Raw genomic sequence first — 23,060 nt, forward strand, 5'->3', positions numbered from 1 at the left:
TTTAATAAAAACCAAGAGAACCCACAGGAGAACTTTTTAAGCAACCGCATGTCGAACAGAGAAAGGCTGTAATTGTTACCTTTCCCTCCTAATAGGCCCTAAGACCTGCTCACCCAGAACAGACACCGTGTATTTTTTTGATACTGAGACTGAACAGCTCAGCCTTCCTTCCCTACACGCCTTTGACTGAAGGCAAGGACCCGGCTGGCACCTGCAAGCCTAGCAACCGAGCCTCGTAACTCACCTTGGAAGCAATTACTCTCGAACTAGCCAATTAATCAGGCGAGACATGTTTACCCTCCCCTGGGGCCCCCTTAAACACTTGCTCTTTCTTCCACTCAGTTTTTATTTTTTGTGTAAATTTGTAAGGAATTCTTCTAGTCATGGAGCTATCTAGAACATAGCTCCAAAATTAAGAGAGTATCCTTTATTTGGAAGGATAGAAGATTCTGAATCTCTATGAACGAAAGAAATCACCAAGGGGACAAAAGAAGATCCACTGGCACCTCAGTACCACGAGGCTTCCCATGTGAAAAGGCAAGGTGGCAAGACCTAGAGAGCACTGAGTTGAAGCTCTGTTGTGCGTGGCTAGGCAGGCTGTCATAAAAGGTCTTGCATGAAAAACTTGGCCTTCATCTTGTTGCAAAGGGAAACCATCGAAGACATTTTTGGGTGGCGGAGGGCTCCCAGGCAACAAGTGCCAGCCAATGGAGGGGCAAGAGCAAAATAAACCATGGTGAGAAAGTGTGTGTCAGCCCATAAATGCATATTGCACCTGTTGATGATAATAATGATAAATGTAAATAAAGCCTGTTAGACTATGAGGTAAAGGTGCTAGCGACACCTTAATGAACAATGTCTCCTAGAAACCACTCTGAGGCTTTGGTGAGGCTCTAGTCGTGTAAAATAGCCACAGAACATCAGATACTGCATCTTTTGAATTTTTTCTTAAAGAAAGAAATACAGATAGAAAAAGGATTTAAGACCCACGGTCACTGGGACGCCTGGGTGGCTCAGTGGTTGAGTGTCTGCCTTCAGCTCAGGGTGTGATCCCAGTCCGGGGATCGAGTCCCACATCAATTCCCTGCGAGAAGCCTACTTCTCCCTCTGCCTCTCTCTGTGTCTCTCATAAATGAATAAAATCTTTTAAATACATACATACATACATACATAAATAAATAAAGTCCCAGGGTCACTAAGGAATTAATGGGCTGGGAATTAGTGGAAAGTCTAGCCTTACTTTTCCATTCCCTCAACCTTGTAATGTATAAATATATATGTTACCATATTTATACTATTGATTTACCTATTTGTGTGTGTTGAATGAAGGAATGAATGAGTAAAAGAATTCCACATCTCCCTTGGTTCCAGGCACCCACTGGTAAGTATACTCCCATTTTTTAAAAAAGCTTTTATTTATTAATTCATGAGAGAGACAGAGACATAGGCAGAGGGAGAAGCAGGCTTCCTGCAGGGAGCCTGATAAGGGACTCGATCCCAGGACCCCGGGATCATGACTTGAGCCAAAGGTAGATGCTCAACCACTGAACCACCCAGGTTTCCCAGAAAATCACTCTTCACTGGAATTGGGAACAGAATAACTGATACCTTTTATTTTGACAAACAAAAACCTGACCAGATAGTTTTTTTAAATGACATTTAAAAATGCACAACTTTCAATCAAATTTCTGTGGGAAATCATGCAAGCTGTGTTTTCACTTGTGTGATAAGAAGAGTTGCCCAGGGCCGCCTGGCTGGCTCAGTGGGTTGAGTGCCTGCCTTTGGCTCAGGTCATGATCCAGGGGTCCTGGGATCCAACCCCAAGTCATGCTTCCTCCTTAGTGAGGAGTCTGCTTCTCCCTCTCCCTCATCCCCCTCCTCTGCTTGTGCTCTCACTTGTGCTCTCTTTCTCTCTGCCAAATGAATAAATAAAAAAAACTTAAAAAAAATGAAAGAAGAAGGGCTGCCCATGAACCTGAGTAAGACAGAGGCAAGGTAGGGAGAGACAGGGGAACATGGAATCAGGCTCACAAAAATCCCAAAAACATGGAGATGAAAGGAAATCAGAGATAAATAAAGCAGACCATCCTGCCCAGGTGTCAGAGGTGGGGTCTTGTTATAACAGCTACTTACGACCAACGAAGAATTACCAGACACTAAAAAGGAAGCAAGCCATTGAAGGTGCTATCCCTAGTCCTTCCTCAATGGTGGTATCCATAGAGGTATTAAAAGGATTTGGGTTCCTTGGTTGGCTTTCAATACAAGACCAGCCCTATAGAGCCCCCAGTGGCAACCCTGTCCGGACCCCTCTCACTTCTGAGAGCTTTTTCTTAGCCTCACTGAACAAAATTCTATTGTTTTACTCTCTTTTGTCCTCAAGATTCATTCGTCGACTCCATGAGACCAGAACCTACTTTCCCGCTTCAAACCCTCCCAATATTACCAACTATGGTGCAAAAATCGGGACACCTGGATTCTAGTCATTTCTCTGACTTTTACCGAGTACGTGATCTCAGGTCCCTACTTGCTTCATCTTTAAAAAGGATATTCTCTATAGTCCCTTTTCACTAAAATGAGCTATAATTCAGGATGTGAATGGTGAATCCACTAAGTAAGGGTGACAGTATCCAGGAAGTGTGCGGAATGGCCCCTGTCCTGTAGGAAATTACATCTGTATGTACGTACACAACCTGCAAAAACACAGAAGACTGTGGATCGGTTCCAAACGAGAGGATATCCACGAAGTGTTCTGAGCGCTCAGAGGGGAAAAAGCTCCTTTGGAAGTAAGATGGGGAGAAAGGGCTTCTGGTGGGTGGATTTTGACACTCAGAACATGGAGAAGCCATTTGGATTGGAGAGATGACAACAGCAGAGCAGAACAGAGACAAGAAACCCAATGTGGAGAAATTTCCCAGGCAGAGTTGTGAATCTGGAACTTCTCTGGCGTAGCAGAAGATAAAAACCTCCCTTTCAGCCAACTGTGACCTCAGAGTACGGGTCGTGGTCAGAAGGTGAACTGCAGGAGAGCTGGGACTTCTTCTTCCCCAGCAACTCAAACAGTCTTCTGTTCTGGAGGATGGGCCATTTGGCATATGCTACGTTCAATGCTTGTTGAACAGGTCCAGAATCATCCGGGCATTTGAAAAGAACAGTTTTCAGGCTCCCTCTGCCTATGTCTCTGCTTCTCTCTGCCTCTCATGAATAAGTAAGTAAGATCTTTAGGGACAAAGATGAAAAGGGCAGTTTTCAGTGATGGAAAAAGGAGTGTTAAAAATCTATATTTGCCCATTGTTTCAATTTGTGTTTTAACACAGCATAGGAGAGTCCACCATGATTTGTGATTTTACTGTTCCAGTAATCCTTTTTTTTTTTTGCTCTCCTGTCTCTGTGTACACCTACAGAGACCTCACTATGCACGTACCACATTGGCACTGAACTCTTTGAAGTGGCACCTCCTCACACACCTTTTCTTTGCTTAATTGCATGTACTTATGCAAACTTCATTATAGTTTCATAATTGTTCTGGGAATTGTTTTTCCATTCTCAATTAACTGCTGTCCTTTACTTGGGAAAGAAATGGAGGGGACACAGTCTTGTGCAGGCATACTACATTTAAAATGTTAAATAACAGCAGGAAGGGCCCCACAAGGACAGAGTCTGATGAAGTTTATCAAAGTAACATTGAAAGCGTAAGTCCCGTGGCAGAAAAGGTTGGGTGAATGAGGTGAGATGTTATCATTTCTTGGGCTCGCTGATGGCTGTCCTTTGGAAGGACATTTTAGTGTGGTGTCCTTTGTTATTGAAGCAGGTCAAATGACTCAGGGACTCACTCTTAACTATAACATGTAGGGGAATATGTTTTTCCGTTGAACTAAGAGCAATTCACAAGGAAAGGAGAGAATGGTGACAATCCAATTCACTTTGGACAGCCAACTACATAATTCTGTTCTGGTGGCCAGATAGTTTGTAAATGGAGGTTTTTGGTTTTCTTTTTCATGATGAATCACAATGTTAAACAGAAGAAGAAAGAAGACATTTACAAAACACCTCTTCAACTAAAACAACAACTCCCATAACTGAAGAGTCCTCTGATGGGGTTCTCTGGGGAAAATCCACCTCTCCTGAGACCCAATCATTTTGCTTTCTGTACTGTTCATCTAATTAGCAACAGAAGAAGTTGTTGTCTAGATCACCGAACCCAAAGCATTATTTCAAACTCTCATCTCAGAGGAAGGAAGAAGTTTAATATGCAGATTTTTAAAACCTAGAGAGCAGGTCCAGGGGATGGTTATGCTAGACTGAACCACGGCAGTTTGAACTGAAGTGATCTGCATCTGATTTTGATGGAGCAAAGGTATCATGGAAACACTTCCTGGATACTTAAGAATGCTAGGCAAATACTTGCAAGAGATAGCATATACATATTCAAATAGGCAAATGTCCAAGCATGCGTAGATAGGCGGCAATGTTCTGGTAGCATAAATGTAGCAACTGGAAATATGAAGATCCTGAAATTTGGAGGTTTAGGCAATGAAAACAAAATTACCCCAAATAAGTCACAGCAAATTAATATTCCAAGATGAAGGTACACTTCATCTGAATTTACATATGGAAGTGAATTGCTTAACCCTGGAGAACCAAAACATTTGTTTCTATAAGTATGTAGCCAAACTAGGTGTGTCTGTGGCTTGGGGATAAGGTTTTTCCAGGTCAAAAGTATGCAAACTTCTGCCAAGCATCCCAACACCTGGAGGGGCTGTAAAAATACAGGTTGCAAGGGCCCTCACCCCAAGCGGTCAGTAAATTCCAGGTAAATTTAATAATCCACTTTTCTTTTTTTTTTTTTAAGATTTATTTATTTATTGAGTGGGAGGGGGAAGGGCAGAAGGAAGAGAGAGAAACTCAAGTGGGCTCTGACTGAGTGTGGAGCTGGACTCGGGGCTCGATCCCATGACCCTGAGATCATGACCTGAGCTGAACCCAAGAGCTGGACACTTAACCAACTGAGCCATCCAGGGGCCCCAATAATCTATGTTTCTAACAAGTTTTTGGAACCAACTGTTTGAGAACCAATAGCTCTAAGACCAAACTCTTTGATTTTGTTTTTCCTCAATGACCCTACTTGATCTCTTTTCCTGTGACTAAGTAATTTACCATAAAAACAAACAAACAAACAAAGTTTTGGGAAAAACAATATGGTACGATTTGAAAATACTTAATAAGCATGAACTCAAATAGTGGGTAATCTGATCTCTTGAGTAAAATTTACCTTGGAAAGCTTATCAGCACTGCCAGGAAGAATGGAAGAAAATGGACATATAGAAATGTGTTAATACTGCTATTTAAGTGAGAAAAAAAGCCCAGGGGGCACCTGGGTGGCTCAGTCAGGTAAGTGGTTGACTCTTGATTTCAGCTCAGGTCATGATCTAGGGTCGATCTCTGGTCGTGAGATTAGGCCCCACCTTGGGCTCCATGCTCAGCAGGGAGTCTGCTTGAGATTCTCTGTCTCCCTCTCCTCTGCCCCTACCCCTCACCTCTAAAAAAAAAGAGGGAGAGCAAAGCTCTAGCTGCAAGGGGTCCTGCCCCAAATCCCTTCTCTAATTTACTGTATACAGCAAGCACACCTGTGCATAATTCCAGTCTCCTGCAAAAGATAGAACAGGATTACTTACTGAGAAACACTGATGTTTTGGGTATCTAATGTGCCATAAACTGAATTAGAAGAAGGGTATGAGAGAGATTTAAAAATAACAACTCAGGGGTGCCTGGGTGGCTGAGTCAGTTAAGCGTCAGACTCTTGATTCCAGATTGGGTCATGATCTCAGGGTATTTTTATAAAAATAAAAAACAACCCCCCCAAAAGAGAGAAAGAAACAGAAATACTAATTATTGGGGGCAAATGTGGGACAACCTGAACCTCACATGCTGCTGGTCAAAGTGCGAATGGAAAAAACTCTGGAAAATGCAGTAACTTCCAGAGCTGAGCACAGGCAGGTCCTATGACCCAATAATACCATTCCTGGGAATTTACTCAACAGAAATGTGTCATGTTTATGAAATGACCTACAGCTCAGTATTCACTACAGCCATGTTCACAACAGACCCAAATGCCCATCAACCCAAATGCCCATCAGGGTTTCTCAACCTTGGCACTACTGGCATTTTGGGTTGAATCTGCGTTGTGGGGGCTGTCTTGTGCACTGTAGGATGTCTAACAGCATCTCTGGATTCTACCCACTACATGACAGTAGCACCCCTTGCCTCCAACTGCAAGTTGTGACAACCAAAAATATTTTCAGATATCTCCAAATGTTCCCTTGGTGTGGGGGGGGACAAAATCATCCCTCCTCATTTCATGCCCCTCCTTCTCTCTACCAAGCAATGAGGAAAAAAAAATATATTGTGTTTGCAACACAGAAAATGAATCTCACAGACATAATATTGAGCCAAAAAAAAAAAATGAAAAAAGCCAGACAGAAAAAGAGTACAGGCTGTTTATTTCCATATATAGAAAGGACAAAAACAGGTCACAGTAATCTATGGCATTAGACATCAGGGTAGTGACTGGGATGCGGATCATGTTCTGGGTCTTGATGGTTGTTACTTGAATGTGTTCAGTCCGTGAAATTTTATCAAGCTGATCACTACTGATCTGTGCACTTTCCCATGTTCTAGAATTCTTCACCAAAAACGAATGAATGAATGAATGAATGAATGAAATGAGTCATGGTCCTTTTCCTAGAAAAACTCTGCTAGGTGAGTCTTCTAGGTGAACGGGGATCAGGAGTCCTAGAAAAACTAATATTTACAGGTTATAATCCCTTGTGATTAAATGCGCTGCAGTACCACGTGCAGAGCCTACTCACTTCCTCAAGGGGACGGATTGCTAAGGGTGTCTCTGCTCTGGTTCCTGGCACCAGTCACTCTGGGCCACGACCCAACCGGCCACCTCTCCTTTCTGCCAGTCAGCAATGCCCAGAAGAAAAGGAGTCAAGAGAAAACAGAACAGGAAGTCAAAAATTCAAAAATTCAAACTCTTCGAGCTCACCAATGAGGAGCTGAGTGCCAGCCACTTGTAACGTGGAGCAGATGAGGAGAGAGGGAACACCCAGAGACAAGCAGGATGTGTGTTATCAACGGACATGATGACTGCTGGCATCTGGGGCCATCACCCTTATCTCCCCAGCGAGGAATTATGACTCAGGGATCTCCTGTCTAGGGTCACTCAGTGGGGAGGTGTGACCTGGGACTGGAAAGTGAGCCACTTTGCCATCCAGTGCCCCATCAGGCAGGCCCAGGAAGGCATCAGCACCCAGATGGCTCCATGGAACCATTGTGAGAAGGAAGTGGGCCTGGGTTCACTTCCAGGGAGACGCAGGCATTCCTTTTCTCCAGCGCTTCTTTTTTCTGTTTCAAGTTCAATCGGTCAACAGTGTTGAGAAAGCACCTACGTCAGAAACACTATGGAAATTCTTTCCTTTCCACTGCTTTCTTTCTATAGCTCAGAAAAACCATCTGGACAAATCTTTTCCTTGCAGCTCGTATTATGATTGATTTCCAATCTCCATCCCTCCCTCCCCTGTGCAGGTGACCACACTGCTGCATGTTCTGACTGGTCACAAGCAGAAGACATGATCCAGGTAACTCTTGGCCCCAGGTGAACTGGGTGCCTGAGGCCTGGCCCTTGAACTAATTACCAGGTGCTTGGTAAGAATCTGGAGCCCAGAGGCCCCGTGAACCATCCTCTCTCTCCTCTTTCTGCAGAGAACAATTCCCCACGCCCAAGGTTCTCCTTCCTCTGTTCTGACTTGGGGACACCAGGTGTTCAGATCTTGCCTCATGCTTCCTGGATTCCCAGCCCTTTGCAATCCTTAGACACCTGCTGTCCCAGTGACTTTTGCTAAGTTTCTTTTCTTTTCTTTTTTTTTCAAGCTTTCCTTTCTCCGGGAGACTAGGTCTGAGGCCATCCACATGACTGTTTTATTTGACTGGGGTTTGATACACTATTGCGAGAATTCCATCACAGCATAACCCTGCTCCCAAACTTGAAAAACAGTGTTGAATAGCTCCCATTCAGTCCTTTTATTTATTTAAAAACTTTTGTTGTTGTTGGAGCACCTGAGTGGCTCAGCTGATTGGGTGTCTGACTCTTGATCTCAGCTCAGGGCTTGATCCCGGGGTTGTGAGTTCAGGCCCCATGATGGGCTCCACACTGGGCATGGAGCCTGCTTAAAAAATAATAATAGTAATTTAAAAATAAATAAATAAAGATTTTTATTTTTAAGTGATCTCTACACCCAACATGGGGCTCGAACTCACACCCTGAGATCAAGAGTCACATGCTCTACCAACTGAGCCAGCCAGGCACCCCTCCATTTGGTCCTTTCAGATCCCTCCCTCTGTTCTCCATCCTGCAGGAGGGCTGATTTATGGGGAGCTTATTAAGCAGCTCTGGCTCTGGTTGGGTTTGCCAATGAGGGCACAAGAGAGACCTCAAGGTGTTTGCTCCCCAGCTCCTCTCTTGCCAGTCACAGCAGGATAGCTGCTTCCTTAGACCGAAGCTCTCCTCAAAGGGGCCCAGTTCACAGCACTTTTTCCAACCACTCCTTCTTCCAGGCCTAGAAATGATAATAGTCCCATTATCACTGGCTCTGGGTATTACCATGCACTTTATGGTTTCCCTCCACTCTGCCCTCCTTGTCAAAAACAGTCCCTTCAGTAACATTGCATGCCTGCAAGGCCTCATTTCTCTGGTATCTTTGCCCAAAAGGCATACCTTGACTCTAATCATGAGGAAACATCAAAATTGCAGTCTTCAAAATGATAAGATCTGGGGGGACAGAAATTTTCTGAGAAGTTGTTCCAAATTAAAGGGGATTAAAGAAGTATGACAGCTAAGTGCAGCTTGAGATCGTTAATCAGATCCTAGTTTAGGAAGGATGTTCTCAGTACCACCAGTAAGACTGGAATAGGGTCTGTGGTTTGAAGAATCATGACGTTCCACTGGATGGTTGTGCTACAGTCATGTAAGAGATGACTGCGCTTAGGAAACACTGCTTGAAATAGTAAGGAATAATTGGCAAATGGTGTAGGAAAAATAAATAAAAGAGAGAGGGAATAAAATAAGGCCAACATGGTAAGATGTTATGGGTTGGAGGATGTGGGAATGAAGGGTACCAGAGAGCTCTAAATTATTCTTGTAAGTATAATAATTTTGGGGGATCCCTGGGTGGCTCAGCGGCTCAGCGCCTGCCTTCAGCCCAGGGGGCAATCCTGGAGTCCTAAGATCGAGTCCCATGTCGGGCTCCCGGCATGGAGCCTGCTTCTCCCTCCTCCTGTGTCTCTGCCTGTCTCTCTCTTTATGTCTATCATAAATAAATAAATCTTAAAAAAGTAATAATAATAATAATAATTTTGAAATGAGTTTAAAAGAAAAGGTTAAAAACTCATTAAGATCTTTAAACATTTTCTAAATAATCAGTCATGTTTTCTTTTTTTTAAAAAAATGTTAATTCCAGTATAGTTCACATGCAATGTTGTATTAGTTTCGGGTGTACAATACAGCAACTCCATGGTTCCATATGTTATTCAGTGTTCATCATGACAAACGTACTCTTAATCCCCATCACGTATTTCACCCGTCAGCCCACTCAGCTTCCATCTGGTGACCATCAGTTTGCTCTCTATAATTAAGGGTCTGGTTTTTTGGTTTGTCTCTTTTTTCAAACTCATGTTTCCATTAAATGCACAGCTTCAGCTGTGGGAATTTCTGCAGGGCAGCCTAGTGGATTAAACTGATCATGAAGTAGGGGGTCAAACAAACCTAGGTGAGGTCATTTTACCTTCTCAAGTATCAGATTCTGCACCTGCAAATTGGAGGTAATAATATCTACCTCTCTTAGAATATTCCTTTAAAAAAATTGATTGATTGATTTGAGAGAAAGAGAGCATGAGCAGGGGAAGGGACAGAGAGAGAGAAGCCCAAGTAGGCTCCCTGCTGAGCACCAAGCCTGACTCAGGACTTGATCCCAGGATCCTGAGATCATGACCAGAGCCAAAACCAAGAGTCAGCCACTAAACTGACTGAGCCACCCAGGCACCCCTCCCTCATAGGACTTCTGTGAGGCTTAAATGACTCAATCCATGAAGCATCAGTCTTAAATCTTCTGCTTTCTCCTCGAGAAAGCATTTGTTCTATAGAATTTCTTCTTTGAGAAAAACGTACATTATTGACATCAACAGAACTGCCAGCATTGGGGCCATCTAGAAAGTGGAGATATCCCCATTTTATAGAATTAACATTGGACAACGATGCTACTTAAAGATCCATGCTTCGTTATTGGATTCAGCTTTTCCCTACATTTTATGACCAAATGGAAAGCTTGCTTCTCTGAGATTCTGAAATCTAGGGTCTAACGTGGGATGGCATAGTAAGGGAATACTTTTGCACAGTTTTTACCCTGTGACATATACTGAAAACAATCATGTGTCTGGCACTTGTAAAAAATATGGTCCAAAAAAAAATATATATATATATGTATACAAAGCTCTCTCAGCCAGAAGTGTCTGGCCAAGGGACACCAACTGTCTGAGGCCTTGCGTGCCATGCGTGCTGCCGGGATCAATATGCAGCTGATCGGCAACTACTGCCAGCACATCAGCACACAGACAGCTGGGAAGTTCAGCAATGAGCACGAAGCCTAACAAGGGAAGAGGCTGTTGTTACAGGAGACGGTTTGGGAAGAAGCTGAAAGCACTCCACACATTCTGGGAAAAGACTGAGCTGCTTAGTGGGGCCTGGGTGGCTCAGTCATTAAGCATCTGCCTTTGGCTCAGGTCATGATGCTGGAGTTCTGGGTTCAAGCCCTGTGTTGGGGTCCCTGCTCAGCAGAGGGTCTGCTACTCTGTCTGCCCCTCACCCTGCTTGTGTTCTGTCTCTCTTGCTTTTCTCTGTTTCTCAAATAAATAGATAAAATCTTTAAAAAAGGAAAAAAAAAAAGATAGAGCTGTTTCCAGCTGTACTATGCATTCAGCTGTGCTGGGTGAACCTATGACCTTCAGAACAAGGCAAGGTCTCTACTCTCAGGACCCACATTTTGCCAATAGTGACCTATCATTGTAAGTAATTTCCTTCCCAATCCTGCCTTGTCCGTGATTTCATTTCCACTCCTACCTAATCTTCCCTTTTATGGCTTCAGACCAGGAAACAAGGAGAGCCATAAACCCCAACCCTCGCCTCGCCTTTGCCTGATTCATGACACTGCAGACACTGGAGTTTCACACACCAGGAAGGAGCCCCAAGAAGTCGCAAAAGCAGCTAAAAACAGCTGCACAGGTTCAGCATTTGCCTGGAAAATTCTACCAGGGTGACTTTACCTTCCATAAAAACTGTTATGATCTTTCATCGAGGCTTGAAGGAGGTTAGTCAGGATTGCACAGATTATAGGAATTTGAAGCTTGCTTCTTTCCTAATAAGGAGAAAACTGTAGAGATGCATTTAGGAATCCTCTGAAGTAAAAACAACTGGTTGTGAAACCCTGTCCAGTGCTGCCCTGAATTTGCCAAGCTCAGTAACATAGAATTAGCATTTGGAGCAGCAAACTGAGGTGGATTTAAACCACCCATCTTCCTCAGTGTCCAGGTGTTGGAATGCAGCTAGCACAGAGCAATGAGCACCCTCAAAATGGAGACCACAGCCATGGGGAGGGACCCTTGAGAAATGGAAGGAACAAAAAATAAAAGCTGCAGAAACGTCAACTAGGACTTCAGCACAAACCCTTCCTTATAAAGATTGGGGAGGAGAAGGATGCAGGCTAAAATAGTAAAATAGCCCATAGGGTTTCCTTAGAAAAGAAGGATTGGTGCCATTTGCTTCTTAAAAAAAAAAAAAAAAGGAGGAACCACAGTCTGCATAAATCCAGAGAAAAAGTAACTGCATATTATGAGCTCCCTTATTTATTTTTAAAAGATCTTCTTTAAGGCTTATTTATTTAAGCAATCTCTACACCCCATGTGGGGCTTCAACTCAAGACCTGGAGATCAAGAGTCGTGTGCTCCACCTACTGAGTCAGTCAGGCACCCTGCTTTATTTATTTATTTTTAAAATAAGTCTTAGCCATTGCTTAATCAGGGGATTCAGGAGGCAGAGACTTGAACATTTGGGGCCACAAGGTATGTTCTTAATCTGTGTTGCACAATTTCATCTCTTAACCCACTCCATCTTCAAAACAAATTTAATCATCTTGACTCTCGTACTTACAAGCTGGGTGTCTTCAGGCAAGTACCCCCAAATTTTCCATTCCTCCATTTTCTCATCTATAAAATTGGATTGCAAGTACCGAAATTCAAGGAAATAATGACCAAAAGGCAGTTCATCCTCTCAGAAGAAGATATACCAAAGGCCAACAAGTACATGAGAAGACATTTGACGCTGTTGTTCATTGGAGATATGCAAATCTAAATCACAGATGTGATTTTACAGCCACTAGAATGGTGTAAATAAAAAGACAAGCAGTAACAAGTGTTGGTGAGCATGTGGAGCACTTGGAACCCTAAGGACTACTGTTGGGAACGTAAAATGGTGCACCTGCTTTGGAAACCAGCTGGGCAGGTCCTCAAAATGTTAAACATGGAGTTGCCACATGGACCAGCAATTTCACTCTTGGGATCTACCCAGGAGGAAAGAAAGAAAACATATGTCTGTACAAAGACTTTCTCAGGCATGTTCTCAGTAGCACTATTGGTAATGGCCCAAACATGGAGACAACCCAAATGGGTACCAATGGACGAATAAACAAAATGTGGTACGTCCACATGATGGAATAGTAGGTCACCCATATAATGAAGTAAGTACTGATTCGTGCTACGACATGAATAAACCTCAAGAATATCACACAAAGCAGAAAGAGCCAGATATGAAAAAAATACATATAATTTGATTTATATATAGTCCAGAAAAGGCCTATCCATAACAGACAGGAGAGTAGGGTTTGGGTGTGGAAATAGAAAGTAGCTATAAAAGACATGAGGTTCCTTTTGGAGGTGATACAAATATTCTAAATTAGATGAGGGTCATGGTTGCACGATTCTGTAAATACAGTAAAAATTGTTCGATTGTTCACTCAAAATGGGTGAATTTATTATTCTACGATATGTGAACTAGACTCCTGAATCACATACCTCACTTTTGTGGTATGTAAATTATACCTCAAGGAAGCTGTTAATCTGAGGGTGGGGGAGGTAATTTATCCAGTGCCTGATACTGCAAGGGCTCAGACCTTCTGGAAAGGCTTTACAGCACGGAAACCTGAGGCTGAGAAAGCAGCTGGTAATCCTGTCAGCCTATTGTATGCTGTCAGTGACTTGGACAATAGGAAACTTCCGGATTTGCTTGAAAGCACTACCCTATTTATTTTATACAAACAACATAAGGTGAATCGAATTCAACCTGACACCAAGCTCTGCGCGGGTTGAGGCTTGCAGAAACGTAAAGCTCTCATGACCCTCTAGGACTGCATTCCATCAGGCCCTGTAGATGCTAAAAGACAAAAACCTAATGAGAAGATAAGGGCCATCCATCAGGTAAAAACCGAGTAGCCAGGGTACAGAAGACACAGGCCCTCTCTGCCTGGGGCTGTGGATTGTCAAAAGTTTCACCGACAGTACCAGTCAGCTGGGCCCCGGAAGATAATCAGGATTTCTACAAAGAAGGGCCCAGAGGGGAAACTGGCGTAAAGGCCAAGAAATCTGTTTGGCGCCTAGCAATAACGATTAAAAAGAGTTCAAATGGTAGTCAATTAAACCTCTTTGCCTGTATTTTCTGGATTTTATTTATTCATCTGTTTGTTTGTAGGCAAAATATTATCTCTGCACCTTCAAAACCAGGCGTTCCTGGGTTCTTGGGGTCACACATGGCTTTAGAACAGTAACACTAAAACCTCAAAAATCAGTGTCCAAGGAGTTAGTCTGTTCCCTTGGACACAGAGTTCCTACAATAGACCAGAGCCTTCCAAAAGGCCTACAAGGAGATATTTCATCTTCAACATAAGGTGAAGAATCAGTCTCAGAGAAATTAGGCACCTTGCCCGAAGTTACAGAGTGTAGGTGGCAGAGCAAAGGCTGTCTGCTTTTAAATCCCACCAGCAAATGGAAGCCACCCTCTGAGTCCACAGAGTAAACAGATCTTTAGAGCATTTCTTCAACCCACTTCACAGACCACTTACGTTTAAAATGCGTTCTAGTTGACCACTGACTCTAGTTGAGTTAGGCCTAACCCTTACTTTTCTTTCTCTTCAGTCTACTTTTATCTTCCTCAGTATAAAAGTAAGATGGGTTACCACAGGAAGAAATGTTATCTCTGAATATTAAATATTAATAATATTTTCATTAACTTAATTGAATCTAAATATTAATATATTAATTTAATTAATCTAGGATCATGTCTCCGGCTATTCCTCAGAAATCCCAGAAGACGCTCTAATTAACAAAGTGAAGTTGTTCATATACATCATCATTATGATGTAAACCATTTTTGATAGTAATATATGTGGCTATGTAAAATGCATATAAATCAACTAATCAACTAAATGTGTATAAATCAACTAAACTTAGGGCAATTTCTGATTTGTGGAAATTAACATTTTGGGTTTTTTTTTAAGATTTTATTTATTTGAGAGAGAGTGAGCAGATGCTTAACCAACTGAGCCACCCAGTTGGCTCAGAAATTATCATCTTTTTGAAAACTCAGAAAGTACCCAAGAAATTATCATCTTTTTAAAAACACAAAAAATTGTCATTATCTCCAGTGGTTCTTGATTCTCAGTCATCATAAGCAGATAAGCCTGTTATTCTATAACTTAAACCATAGAAGACACTGAACTTCTAGGTGCCCTCAGTCCTATCAAGGTGTCATTGTCAAGATGACAAAGGTCATCCTCTTGAGAGGAAAGAACCAGGAAATAGTCTAACTTAGTAGGAAGGATAAAGAGAAAAGTTAAGGATAGAGTATGAGCCACAGAATGCTCAAAGAGCAAATCCTATGACCAGGGAAGGAGGGCAGACACAAGTATAACACAGATAAGATCATTCAAAGGTTACAAACCACTTCCCCCTGCCTTGCTCCCATTTCATCTAGAGGAATAAAACTAATACCACTATTTCCTTGATAATCTATCTACATAAAGGTGAAATGTGTCATGCCGTTTATCACCTTTTCAAGGGACTGTATTTCCTTGAAAAGAACTCACGGGGGCCCCACTCACTGATTTCCTTTTCTGTAAGTTGACAAAATTGGTATTTTCTAGCAGACATAAAAAAGATATTGTTCAAGCTAATAGTTAAGACTTAACTCCCCGCCCCCCCACAAGTCTACCCATATGCCCGGTGAATCTGGGAAGCTCTGTGAACGTAATGTGTTTGAGCAATATAAATTCCCTCTGGCAGCCAAATCACCAGGGCCACAAGCACAAGATCCCAGGACCACTGTGATTCAGATCTGCTCTCCCCTGACTCTTGAGAGAAGCAAGAGCTGGGCACCTCAGCCCTGCATTTCTACAAAGATGGAAACTAAAGAGATTAGCCAATCTCCACTAAGGGTAGAGTCAATCTAGTGTGGCCTCTACAGGAGGCCCTCTATCAAGGGCACAGGGGTATGACACACAAACCATGGGGCTGGTCTGTAGGCTGGCTCCAGGAGGAAAAGAAATAAGAAGCAGGGAGTCTGCCTTCCAGGTCCACTATCTTGAACATTCTTCCTTTTTCTGTTTCTTCCCCTCAGGCACCTTGGCATGCCTTTCTCCTCCCATCTCCAACAAAACTTATAGTCAGGTTCTGTTTTTTCACTCATTCAGATTTTAATATGAATTTTGAGTAAACTCCCATGGAATCATATTCCAAGTACTCCTTAGTAGCAAGTGAGGCAGTCATCATCGGTCAGTTTTTAAATCTCGAAATCCAAGGAACCCTCGCCGAATGTCACAGCCACTGGAAGTCCTTAACCCAGGTAGAACCACGCAAGCCAGAAGAGCTCAAGAGGAGAAACTTAGAAGGAAAGTGGGAGGCCAAGAACTTGCACCTCGACCTACAAATGAATCTTTTCTCCAACTGGACACCATGCCCAGCTGAGTCAGAAGATTAAGGGGCTGCATTTTGTGGCAGATAGATTAAGGAAAAGAAGTGGGGAAGAACAGAACTTGGAGAAAAATAGGGGAAAGACGAGGCAGAAGGAGGAAGCAAGGAGGGCAGGAAGGCCTAAGTTCATAGCAGCTGGTGAAGTTTATTGGGCAACCTCTTAATTTGTTTTAATTTTTATTTATTGGGAGAAGGGCAATCTCTTAAGACCATAGCTGAGGGAGTCCGGGTGGCTCAGTTGGTTAAGCGTCTGCCTTCGGCTCAAGTCAGGATCCCAGGGTCCTGGGATAGAGGCCCATGTTGGGTTCCTTGCTCAGTGGGGAGTTTACTTTTTCCTCCCCTTCTATCCCCCACTTCCCCTCCTGCCTGTGCACACACTCTCTCAAATAAATAAATAAAATCTAAAAAAAAAAAAAAAAAGACCATAGGTGAACTCCTTTTCTATCACCCTTCTGTCCTCATGGACACCCTCGCCTGTGTAGGCTATGCGCAAATCCTTACCTTCTGAGGCTTCCAGAGGACCTGCTAACTTCTTAGGGAACTGATGATGTACAGGGGGCCATGTTTTGTTTTGTGCTTTAAGCCACAGCTGCCCAGAACTACCCGAGGCCTAAACAAGTGGCAGCCAGGCACACGGTAGGCAGCAGCACCCTGTGAGGTGACGTGAATACGCGCCATGTAGTTCCTACATGACCCAAGGAAAGCAAGACCCTCCAGGCATATCTGAAGAGGACACAGTGAGAAACTGCCATCAACGGAACAGTCCAGAATCTGGCAGCCAAGTGGGAAGGTGCCAAGAGTACAAGCCATGGGACCATGGGCATCACAAATGAGTGGAAGCTCTGAAGCAGGGGTAAGGATTTCAGACAAGGAAAAGGAAGCAGGCAAAGCTCAAGAAGCAGAGGTGGAGACGCTGAGAGACAAGCATGGTTGACTTCTCGATGCTGCTGGGAGGGCACCACGGTTGTCTGACCATTTTACCTGGAAAGAGGAGGACCCCCGGTTCACATACACCCGGTACAGGAGCCACCAGCCACAGGTACAAATAAATGATAATTGGGGTATACTGGGTTAAGTACAATATTTATTTAAATCAATTCCCCCATGTGTGTTTGTTTGTTTGTTTGTGTAGACTTTATTTATTTATTTATTTATTTATTTATTTATTTATTTATTTATTCATGAAAGACGCAGAAAGGCAGAGACACAGGCAGAGGGAGAAGCAGGGTCCCTGTGGGGCTCGATCCCAGGATCCCGGGATCACAATCTGAGCCGAAGGCAGATGCTCAACCACCCAGGTTGAGCCACCCAGGTGCCGTGTTTGTTTCTTTTAATGTGGCTACTAGAAAATCTAAAATCACATACATGGCTCACATTATATTTCTATTGGATGGTGCTGTTCTAGCTCCCTGAGGCCATTTTGGTTGTGAGATATTTTTTGTCCTGGCCTATTACTTCTTTGAGAATCCTAACAAGCCCCCGATCACTGCAATGAACTAGAACAATCTTAAAATGTCCCAAACAACCAACCAGCCAATTCATACATCAACAAGAAGCCCCTTCCAAACAAAATCCGATTTCCACAGAACAGGAGTAATAGTTAAACAAGACAGCCACTTTGGTTTCAGTTCCCTTCCCTCTTCATGAGCAAGCCCTATACTCAGGCTCACCCAGGTCCTGCATGTGCCAGCTGCACCAGTGAGAGGGCACTGGCTTCCAGAAAAAAATCCTTCATACATATAAAACAGAAACTACTTCAAGGGCTCAGTCTTCTAAGTTTTTGAAAAGCACGGAGCAGTACATGGACTTTCTATAGCTTCACTGCTAACCAGAAGTGTAAGAATCCATTTCCAGTAGATAAACCAGGGTGAGAAAACAGGCTTTTATCTTTAGGTTTCTGTTCAACGAACTGATTAGAATCATCCTTTAGAATCTAACTCTCAGAGTGGAAGAGACTCACAGGCCATCTTGTCTAACGCTTGATAAATGAGCTGCCTTTGCAGCATTTCCCCTCTGTTTCTCCATATCACTTGGGCTTGTTCACCACTGAGGAAGCTACTCATTCCAATCCCAGATTGACAGGTTTTTAAATCTCCCACCACTGACTCTAGATTCTTCTTCCAAATGAACAAATCTTTTAGTTATATGAAGACAACGATCCTTCTTCAAATCTGTTTCAGATTGAATAAACTTTTTGTCTTGGTTCTTTCTAGAAAAAAAAAAAAAAGAGGGGGTACTGGCCTCTTATCCTTCTTGGGTACCATCTTTGGAACTGCTTTGTCAACATCTCTCCTTAAAATATGGTGCTCATACCTGAACAGTCTACATCATGCTTGATCCTCACAACACTTAAGACAGAAGTGGGGTTTTTCCTCCCTTATTCTGGACACTATAATTCTGTTGAAACAACTATATGCTTGTGACTCCTCCACCTCACTTTCTTGAGTCCTGATATCTTTTATCACTGCAACATTACCCCTTCCATTTTTTGGAAAACCACAGATTTAAAAAGCATTCTATGAGATAACACCTCACACTTGTTAGAGTGACTATTATTAAAAAGACAAGAAATATCAAGTCTTGGAGGATGTGGAAAAAAGAGACCCCTCTTGTACTGTTGGTGGGAATGTAAATTGGTGCAGCCACTCTGGAAAACAATTTGGAGGTTCCTCAAAAAATTAAAAATAGAACTACCCTATGATCCTATTGCTGGGTATTTATTTGGAAAAAAAATACTAGGTAAAAAAGATATGGCACCCATGCTCATTGCATTATTTATGATAGCCAAGATGTGGAAATAACCTAAGTGTCAATAAGTGGATGAATAAAGGAGATATGAAATCTCTCTCTCTCTCTCTCATCTATCTATATAATGGAATGTTACTGAACCATAAAAAAGAATGAAATCTTGCTATTTTTAAAAAATTTATCTCATGTCAATTGAATTCTTAGACCAGTCAGAAGAACTTTGAAGAAGAGGGGTACATTTTTCCTCTCTGACAGTATATTTGAAAATTGCTAAAAAAGCAATTCTTAAAAGTTCTCATCACACATACCAAAAATTCTTGTCACAAGAAAAATAAAATTGCAATTATATGTGGTGATGGGTGTTAACCAGATTTCTAGTGGTGATCATTCTGCAATATCTACAAAGAGCAGTACACCTGGAACTAATATAATGTAATATGTCAGTTATATCTCACTTAAAAAATAAATCTTTAAAATAAATAAGAGGCTGTTTTCAAGTGTTTGAAAAAAAAAAGGGTCCTAAGTCTATAAAGGTTTGTAAACAACAGTTAAGACAAGTATCTGCAATGATTCACAGCCCTGGCTGTCCGGGAGAATTACCTGGAGACAGAACAAACACCTAAGGTGAGGTCTACCCTAGAAGTCAGGCCCTATGGGAAGTGGGGCCTGGCCTTATGTATTTTTAAAAGCTCTGAGTGAATATAGAATGCATCCAGGGTTGAGCCACTAATCTCAAGAAACCATGAATCTGGTCCTCATATTGATTCAAGTTACTTCTCCCTTGAACTATGAATCCGAATTTTTATTTTGAATTGAACTAGTAGGACTGAATCAGTTCACTATAAACAACTAAAGGTCATTCAAATCGGTTAGAACTTGGACCAAAGGAAAGGTGCAGTTAATTTAGTAACAACTGAGATCTAATGGAAATAAAAAGAACATCAGGCTTAGGAGCCCTGGTTTATATCATTTGCATGATCATTCACTAGCTGGGTAGCTTTTGAGCATATCACGCAATCACACTGCAGTTTCTCTGTCTATACAATGAAGGCACTGGTCTAGAAATCTTTAAGGTGGAGATCCCTGGGTGGCTCAGTGGTTTAGCACCTGCCTTCGGCCCAGGATGTGATCCTGGAGACCCGGGATCGAGTCCCACATCAGGCTCCATGCAGGAAGCCTGCTTCTCCCTCTGCCTGTGTCTCTGCCTCTCTCTCTCTCTCTCTCTCTCTCTCTCTGTATTTCATGAATAAATAAGTAAAATCTTAAAAAAAAAAAAATCTTTAAGGCCTTCTAAATTTCTGATTCAATTCCAGGAAAGAAATTGCAAAGAAGTTTTAAAGTCATACCCTGCTCCCAGTTTGAAAGCCTGTGAATTTAGCTATTGGAACTTCAACAGGAGCGAAAGTATTATTAAAACGTTCACATTGTCATTCAAATTTACTGTATAATATTTATCTCTGATTGTAAATGACATCACACTTAGGGGAGAATTGGGTTTAGTCTTTCATATGCACAGCAGGCTTTCCCTCAATCCTTTGCCCTGTCCAAGGCTACAGCACACATCTGACATGGGTCTGTGGATCCAGAAAGGCAGCTTGGCATATGAGCAAAATCCAGTAAGACAGCTGAGCTCCACCTCTGCCCTGCTAATCCCTATGCCTTAGTTTCCTCATCTGTAAAATGGAGATGAATTATATCATCAGTGATATCTGTGAGCAGAACTGCTATAAAGATTTTTTTTAAGATTTTATTTATTTCATTCATGAGAGACACAGAGAGAGGCAGAGACACAGGAAGAGGGAGAAGCAGCCTCCCTTCAGGGACCCCAATGCAGGACTTGATCCCAGGACCCCAGGATCATGTTACAGTTGCCTGTAACACCCAGTGAAGGCAGATGCTCAACCACTGAGCCTCTCAGGTGTCCCTATAAAGATTTTTTTTAATTAACATTTGAAAATATAAAGATCTTTGAAATAACCTTTTGGTTTTTTACTATTTTTTCAAAAGCAGCTCATTCAGTATTGACTGTGCAATGTTCACTCAGAAGAACAAAAGTTAAGAGACTCACATACCTGGGATCCTATTGAGCGTCACCCAGAAGTGTTCATCAGGACTGTAAGTGTCTTTGGACCAGGAGAGCAAGTCAAGTGCATGCTGGTCTTGGAGGACAAAGTTGGCGAATTCCCTGGTGAGGGCCACATAGGCAGTGCCGAAGTAGATGGTCATGTTGTGAGGAGGTGGGGTCTTTAATTGTGTTGTTTTAAGCATGTAGGAATTCTTTTTGCTTAAGAGCTCCCGGTGGACGTACTTGGTCCGTCCGATGGCATGAGCGGGGGGCAGCACCCCGGGGGTGATGTTTTTCCCTTTAAATCCTTTCAGATACCGAACGATCTCCTTGTTGGTCTTCAGGGGGAAATCTTGGCCACACGTGTTGATGGCGTACTTCCAGGGCACCTCAGATGCCCCAAGGTCTTTAAGGCAGTTCAGGTCCGCCTGGAGCCTGGAAATCCCACCATAGACCACGGGCTCCATCTTCGAAGCAAGAAAAGCATTTGGGAAGCAGCTGAGCAATTGCTTCACTGCATTTTTAAATGTGTCTGTTGCCTTTTCATCCACATGCACACAGTAGACATTTTGGGGCATGTAAATCGCCCTGAAGAGTCTCTCAAAAGTGTCAAAGTCTTTGTGGATGGTCACTGTGTAAGCCAGAGGGAACCCTGCCTCCTCTTCTGATAGTGTTTGTGTTATATAGTGACTTTGAGCCATGTACTCGTAACAGGTAGAGTCACTGAGAGTAGTTTTCAGTGCGTTCCCCGTTGGGTAAAAAACCCTCCCCTTAAAAATCTGTTGACAGACTTCTGTTAACACCGAAGCATTGGACAGAGATGCCCTCAGAAAATGCTTCTCCTCCCATAACTTGTGATTGTAAACAAATACAAAAACCAGGGCAGTGATAAGAGACACAGTGAAAAGGTAATGCTTCCAAGAGACCATCATTCAAGACCAGAAAGCGAGGAAAATGTCTCCTGAGATCCGATCAGAGTGTAGATATATTCAACTTACATGTTCTCCAGAATCCATAGATCATCCTCTTGGTTGACGTGATTCTGAGCAGCTATTCCCCGTGCCCTTCCAGGTAACCGTTTGGACCTTTTTCCTGTCTTGCCTTCTCATTCGCCACTATGTTTCATTTCCACCTTTCTTTGACACATTTCTGAAGTAGCTCCTTTGGATTTGCTTTGCTCCGGCTCCCATTCACCATGCAACCTGTTACCACACGAAAACAAGCCGTCTCGGGGAGGTTCTGATTCTGAGGTGTCCACCTCTCGCTGCTGGAAAGTCACCGAAGAGTGAGGTCACCATTCTGCAAGTCAGCGCCCCTTAGACTTTCTCTCCTAGCCTTTTCTCCCAGCCAGAGGTTGCGACTGTGTCAGTTCCCCAACTTCCTGTTAATCATTGCGTTCAACTGACTGGCTTTGTTTGCTTAAACAGCACTGCCAAGTTAAAAGCTTCAGTTCTAAGCATGTGAACACCGCCTGGAGAGACATTCTGTCAATAAATATTTAGTGCTTAAAAATTAATCGCTTAACCTGTCTTTTTCCACACACACACACTCCGACCTCCCTATATCGACTGGGTATGCTATAAAGCAAGACGTATGATTGGCTGTTGAGCCAAATTCTTTCCAGGGCTTAATTGTCTCTGCTGCTAGTAAGGTCCTTAGAAAGGCACATTTGCAAAATTACCTCACCACCTAACTTATTACACAAAGTGACTGGGGTGCTTGATGAATTAAGGTTAATTAAAAAATATATATATATATATATCCCCCCAAAAACACCCCACCTCAAACATCTGTCCCTACCCCAAAATTATATAAAGGCTAAAATTGCAGTTTGTGAAATGCCAAGTTGATCTCACCCGAGCCCAAGTTGTGGGTATGTAGAAAGCTAAGAGAGAGACAGTGTCTCACTCTGGGAAGTTCCAGAACTCACAGAGAGAGGTTTTTATGAATTTACAAACCCCCTCAAAGGGTTTTTCCCTATGCAAAAAATGAAAATAATTTTACCACCTCCCTAGGTTAGTCATGAGAATAAAGTGAAGTAACATGAAGAGTTCAGGGCCTTGCCCAGCAACCAGCTGAGGTGAGAGAGAAGAATGAACAAAAGTCCCTCCCCCATCAT

General features: G+C 42.7%; 1 protein-coding gene and 1 non-coding gene across 3 annotated transcripts in view; both read right to left on the minus strand.

The window, feature by feature from the left end:
• The window catches only part of GCNT2 (glucosaminyl (N-acetyl) transferase 2 (I blood group)), an 82,914-nt gene extending 60,440 nt beyond the window's left edge, over positions 1 to 22,474 (minus strand). The window contains exons 1-2 of one of the 2 annotated variants that reach the window (XM_077886063.1): positions 20,949 to 22,474; positions 5,553 to 18,337 (exon numbers count right to left, since the gene is read on the minus strand). In XM_077886063.1, the coding sequence (XP_077742189.1) occupies positions 18,294 to 18,337; positions 20,949 to 21,873 (969 nt within the window). In that variant the 5' untranslated portion in view covers positions 21,874 to 22,474 and the 3' untranslated portion in view covers positions 5,553 to 18,293. Of the gene's footprint in view, positions 1 to 5,552; positions 18,338 to 20,948 lie in introns of those variants that run through there. The other variant, XM_077886062.1, reaches the window with a different exon arrangement.
• TRNAK-CUU (transfer RNA lysine (anticodon CUU)) lies at positions 8,295 to 8,366 on the minus strand. Its single transcript has one exon. It is a non-coding gene; the product is annotated as a tRNA-Lys (tRNA).
• Positions 22,475 to 23,060: the final 586 nt, after the last annotated feature.

Source organism: Canis aureus, chromosome 37 (assembly GCF_053574225.1).
Source record: "Canis aureus isolate CA01 chromosome 37, VMU_Caureus_v.1.0, whole genome shotgun sequence".
In the NCBI taxonomy this organism is placed as follows: domain Eukaryota; kingdom Metazoa; phylum Chordata; class Mammalia; order Carnivora; family Canidae; genus Canis; species Canis aureus.